The sequence below is a fragment of the Gossypium hirsutum genome, chromosome A07 (genome assembly GCF_007990345.1).
Source record: "Gossypium hirsutum isolate 1008001.06 chromosome A07, Gossypium_hirsutum_v2.1, whole genome shotgun sequence".
Taxonomy (NCBI): Eukaryota; Viridiplantae; Streptophyta; class Magnoliopsida; order Malvales; family Malvaceae; genus Gossypium; species Gossypium hirsutum.
This window is the reverse complement of record NC_053430.1, coordinates 8,561,633-8,567,336: the sequence shown is the minus strand read 5'-3', so window position 1 is coordinate 8,567,336 and position 5,704 is coordinate 8,561,633. Positions and strand designations below refer to the sequence as shown.

At 34.8% G+C, this 5,704-nt stretch overlaps 1 protein-coding gene across 1 annotated transcript; it reads left to right on the top strand.

Annotated features, from left to right (window-relative positions):
• The first annotated feature begins 379 nt into the window (after positions 1 to 379).
• LOC107926582 (uncharacterized) lies at positions 380 to 5,424 on the top strand. Its single transcript, XM_016857467.2, has 7 exons — positions 380 to 793; positions 981 to 1,066; positions 1,425 to 1,487; positions 1,578 to 1,679; positions 1,811 to 1,876; positions 4,415 to 4,490; positions 4,727 to 5,424. Exons 1-7 carry the CDS (start codon positions 433 to 435, stop codon positions 5,230 to 5,232), a joined length of 1,260 nt encoding a protein of 419 aa, XP_016712956.1. The 5' UTR covers positions 380 to 432; the 3' UTR covers positions 5,233 to 5,424.
• Positions 5,425 to 5,704: the final 280 nt, after the last annotated feature.

Genomic DNA, 5,704 nt, shown 5'->3' with positions numbered 1-5,704 from the left:
ATCATTTTATATAATGATTAAAGATTGTATTTTGTTCTTTTATTAGAAAAAGGCAAATTAATCCATGAATATTGTATTAAAGAATAAATTACATTTTATTTATTAAAATTTCTATCTATTTTACTATTAAAAACTAGCATGTTTGATGAAATAACCATATAACGACTCGTAACGTGTCATATGTACCTCATACTAGACTAACTTTTAACTGAAAAATTAATAGAACTAGTTTTTAACAAAAAAATGAGTAGAATTCTAATAGAAGGACCAATTTGTTATTTGATGTAATGTACATGGTAAAATGAAATATGACTTATAGTAAAGGACTTTCATGGTAATTTTACCTTAAAATTCATATAATCTTCCACCATAACCACTTCAAGTGGAGCAGCACAGAAAAAAAGAGTTGAAATCCGTTCCCGCGTTTGAGAGATGGAAGCAGACCACCCCTGGGACACTCTAGACATTGACGATTGTGACCTCCCTTCCCTTCTCCGCCCCTGCAATCACAAACCCCTAAAATCTCCCCCGCCCTTCTCCCTCATCTCCCAATCACTATCTCCCACCTCAAACTCTTCACTGCCCTCTTCCCCGAACCTCATCCCTGGCCCTGCCGGAGCCGTTCAGGCCGCTATGCTTCGCAAAATTCATTACAATAACAATTCCTCCTGCATCGGCGAGGACCCCCTTCCTACCCAGGAGTACATTAGGAGGGCCGTCGTGGATCCTGCCGCCGCCGACGACTTCTCGCGTCATCCCTGGCTTTTCGCCCTCGAATATATACGCCGTGAAGGTTTTTTTTTTTGTATTACTTGTTTCTAACCTTCGTCTGTGTTAATAAGGATGCAATTTAACGACTTGTTCATTTATAGCAACTTTTAAGAAAGTAAAAAGCAAGTGGCAAAACTTAAGGGAAAATGCAGCTATTACTTCTTTAGTTATGGTTTTTAGATTTTACGGATGGTTTTCTTTTATGAAAGGTTTGGTTGATAATGGCGGGACAGTTGGTACTCCCTTGAGTTGGATCAAAACTGAACCTAAACTGGGCAATAGAAAAGTAGCTCAGGTATGGCCGTTTTTATCTGGATTTCGGAGTTCGGCTTTGTTTTGCTTTCTATTTCAAGCGAGTTCTTTACGTAAGTCTTGAATTCTAGAATTTGTTTATTTCTCTTTCTAGGCGGAATCCTAGACTTAGTGTTAGAGAGGATGTGATACAATCCCTATTTGGGTCGTTTGAACCTTTGTGTTAACCATGTGCATAGGAATCCGGAGTTTTCCATGTATATTGCTATCTTTTCAAAGTACTCAATGCTTTGTGACATTATTGGTAGTGCAACTGAAATATAAGCTTCCAAGCTTAAAATAAAAACTGTATCTGTTCAATACAAATGTTTTTCTCACTTTCTACTTATATAATCAATTAGGTTGTTGCCATTATCAAATCCTGTACCCCAAATGGTCTTGGTGATCTTATGGTGACTCTCAAGGTAAAAGTAACTCACTTATTATGCTTTTTTTTCGGTCTAATGCTCTCTATGTTGTAAGAACATTTGATATTGCCTGTGATTTGATTTCAGGATCCTACAGGTACAGTTGATGCTAGCATCCATGGAAAAGTCCTAGTTGAAGGACGCTTTGCAAAGGACATAACTGTTGGCACGGTTTTGATACTGCAGAAGGTTTTTCATTGTTTTTGCCTTGTAGGGCAAATATTAGCATAATTTTAATCCTGGATGGTGAATGTTTGTAGAATATGGTGTTATCTACCTATATCTTGTGACAAGGCTTTGATTGAGAACCGTACTTGCAGGTTTCAATTTTCTCACCTATATGCTCTGCACGTTATCTCAATATAACACTCAACAATGTCATCAAGGTACCTGTCTAATTAGCCACTTCAAAGTAAATATTTACTCTTAGTAATAAGATTAGAACATTTGACTTTATCCTATGATTCCCACATTTTTCTTGCTACTTTCTATTGATTGAGAAAAAAGTGCTCTACAAGGTTTATTAATACTTGAAATTTAATGTACCGTGATTGTTGTGAACCATAATTCCATCTCTAATGCAAAATATAAACTGATAAGAATTCATATAAGAATTTATGGTCTTCAGCAAGTGCTGAATATGGGTGCTTTAAGTAGTCCTTGTCACAACTTGCTTATGAATTTTCATGCTTGTATCTATAGTAGCTGGTTTTAGAACATAGTTCATACTCTGTGGTTATGTTAGGAAATTGTGTCATTTCTGATGCAATATATTTGTGCAACACTTGACCAAATAATACATGTGTGCAGCACTTCATCATGGTTCCTTGTAACATTTTTAGTTTCAAAGTCATGTGAGGACGATTAAATCATCTAAACTTTAACTAGTATAAATTATTTCATGGTTACACTGCATTATTGATCAACTTGAACCATCATTATCAGATACATCTAATTGGCTTGATTCTTGGTGTATGATCTTTATAAGTTGACTGTCAGATGTAACGTAGGGTAATAATATGTTCAAAGAAGAGTGTGCCAGAGTTTCCTCTTTATGCATAGTTTTGAAGTCAATGTTTGTGATTACTAATTAAAAATTTGTGTTTCTTATTGTTCGTACATCTTTATGACACATGAGCTGCTATTGTTTCATATTTTTTTATTATTTCAATTTTATTTATTAATTAGGATTAGAAGTTATCTTTAGGGTTTAAATCTAGGGCTAGGATTAAAACTTTATTTTAACCCTAGTATAAATAAGTTGTAAAATATTTACAGCCACAATATTATTATTTTCTTTGAATTATAGACAAAAGCTAGCTTATTTTTTTGTAACTGTACATTTTCAAGAGTTCCAACTTCTGTCTTACTCCTTTTTCATCCTTAATTCTATTAATTTACTGCTGTTTCTCTTTAACCACACTAAATTTTGGCATTAGAGCCTAATTAGATCCTAGGTTATATTATGGTTAGCTATTAAGACCTGGTTGGATGCAGTAGACGTTGGAGAAGAGGAAATCAGGGTCAAGAAACAGAATTGGGTGAGATATGATGTGGGACCGAAGAATTGTCTCGTGCAATTTATGCTAGGACAAGATGGGTGCCCACAAGCAGTTTAATGTACCGAAAGGTAGTCTTGTTGAAGAATTTGATATCGGTGAGGAAGCAAACCCCTTTCATGATGTTGGACAACAAATCGTGCTGTACTAAGTGGATTGGAGGAGTGGTTGGTACATGCCTTTGTATTAAATGGGAGCAGAACGACGAGCGAAGTTGCTAATTTTCTTGGTAAGATGCATGTGGAAAATTACTTTGATTGGGAAGCTAGCTTGGAGAATTATTTCGAGTGGAAACCTTTGGTGGAGGCTTGGAAGTTGTCATTTGTGAAACTAAAATTGAAAGGCACTATGCTTCAATGGTGGAAGGAAGTTGAGCAACATGCACGCTAAGGTATGCCTAAAGTCATCACGTTGGAACACATGAAAGCGAAATTGCACAGGCAATTTCTACCAACTGATTATGAAATGGAGTTGTATGAGAAGCTTCACTCATTAAGCAAAAAGGATTGTCTATTGAGGAGAATAATTCTAATTTTAACAATCTTTCCATTTTAGGTTGAATGAGAGTAATGAACAGATGTCATCTTATTATCTAGCAGGGTTGAACCAATATATCAAGATGAAATACTAGTGATTTGGTTATTCAACATTGAAAATGCACGAGGCCATGCTTTAATGGCTGAGAAGCATGTTTGGTGATAGATTGCAAGAAAGCCTATGTCTGGAAGGATTGATGGAGTAGCGGAAAGGGGGTTGGGGCTGTCGAGGCGTTAAAACTGAACAAACAACCTTTAAAAATCCAAAGGGAGTGACGCGAGAGCTGCTAATTGTTTTATATTGTTTTATTATTTCAGCTTTATTTTTTAATTATTAGACATATCATAGACAGGATGTAAGTTAACTTTAGGGTTTAAATATAGGGCTAGTATTATAAGTTATCTTAGGGTTTCAAGCTAGGATTAGTATTAAATCTTTATTGCAACCCTAGCATAAATAAGCTGAAAATATTTACAGCAACAAAATTATTATTTTCTTCGAATTATAGACAGAAACTAGAGGTTCTTATACCTCTATGTTTTCAAGAGTTCCAACTTCTATCTTGTTTTTAGCCTTAATTCTATTGATTTACTACTGTTTTCTCCTAAACTACACCACTTTAGCCACAGCCATTGACTTAACTGTTTATAATATGATATCTGGTCTTATATTTTTCCATTACCATTGACGTTCAAAACTCCAAACACATTAAGTAGACTTCTTAAACATCTAAAGCCCGAAGAAAAATCTTTGAGTCTACTTTTTGCATTAAAAGAAACTCTGCATGTTTACACTACTACTTGCTAATATAATTTACTAATTTTGCAGGCAATACCAAAGGATACTAAGCCTCTGTCAGAACTGAATAATACATCAAGGGTCATATCTACTGCTCATGGCATTGGTCAGTGACATTTCTTTGTCTGTTTAACCAGGGAAGTGTTTGGTTTTTGTCCTTCTGGAAGCACAATCGATCATTTCTTGGTTTGGTTTCTCGACTCAGTAGTAGGTTACACAAGGAAAAATTCTTTAGCTAATTTAATTTGGAACTCTTTGGATGGACCACAAGGCCACTGGTGTTTTTCTAAAATGTAAACCCGAATGTTACTCTGACTTGTCAATCCATGTTTGTTGCTACAGGAAACACCAAAGAGTCTTGGAACCAACAGAAAGTGTCCAGTCTGTCACCAGACAGAAATGCAAATATTATGGATAACCTCGGACAGACTGGTTATATGAGAGGGAGAGTGCTGAATGATAATGGAAATGAACCAGACGCAACATTGGGAAGCAGCTGCTATGTTAATGGAAGAAATAGAAGTCAACATGGCTCTGCAGGAAAGGAACCCTCAACGAGTCAGGTTATCACCAATGGAATGAAAAAACCTGCATTGCTAGCCGGCATCAATGGTCTTGAGGAAAATGTTGTGGTCAAGAAGCAGCCGGGTTCACAGAATCTGGTAGGGAGAGACTATCACCTGAAAAGCAAGCAAAGCAGTGGTGATCCAAATTTGTTTGGCATTGGTAACGAGCGAGAGAGTGTAACTATTGATGCAGATAAGGAACGAAGACATGTACCAATTTCAAGAGGCTCCCTTCCGCAATGGACTGATGAACAATTAGATGAGTTGTGTTCATTTGATTGAGTTGATGTTGAAGAAGGATCAAATTGAATTGATAATGAATATGGGATCATACTAATTTTGTAGTGCATATATAGTGGTGAGTTTGGTAACCATATACTAATTTTGCAGTGTATAGATTGCGAGTTGGTGGTTGTACATTCTGTTGTTTTATTATTATTATTATTATTAATCGATAATCTGTAATCTATATTATATTTAAGTGTGACCTGGCAGCATAAGTTAATATAATATTAGAGAAAATACTAAAAGTTCAAATTTTAAATCATAAATAAATATTATTATTATTATTATTTGTAATTTCATACATTTATATAAAATTTACAAAAAAAGAATTTGAACTTTTGAAAAATATGCAAATGAAGAGTTTTGAATTTAAGGCATTAAACATTTAAATATTTAACTTTTCCATTTTAATTATGATTTTACTATTTCAATAAAACTTTATTATTTTATATGAATTATTTACATAAAA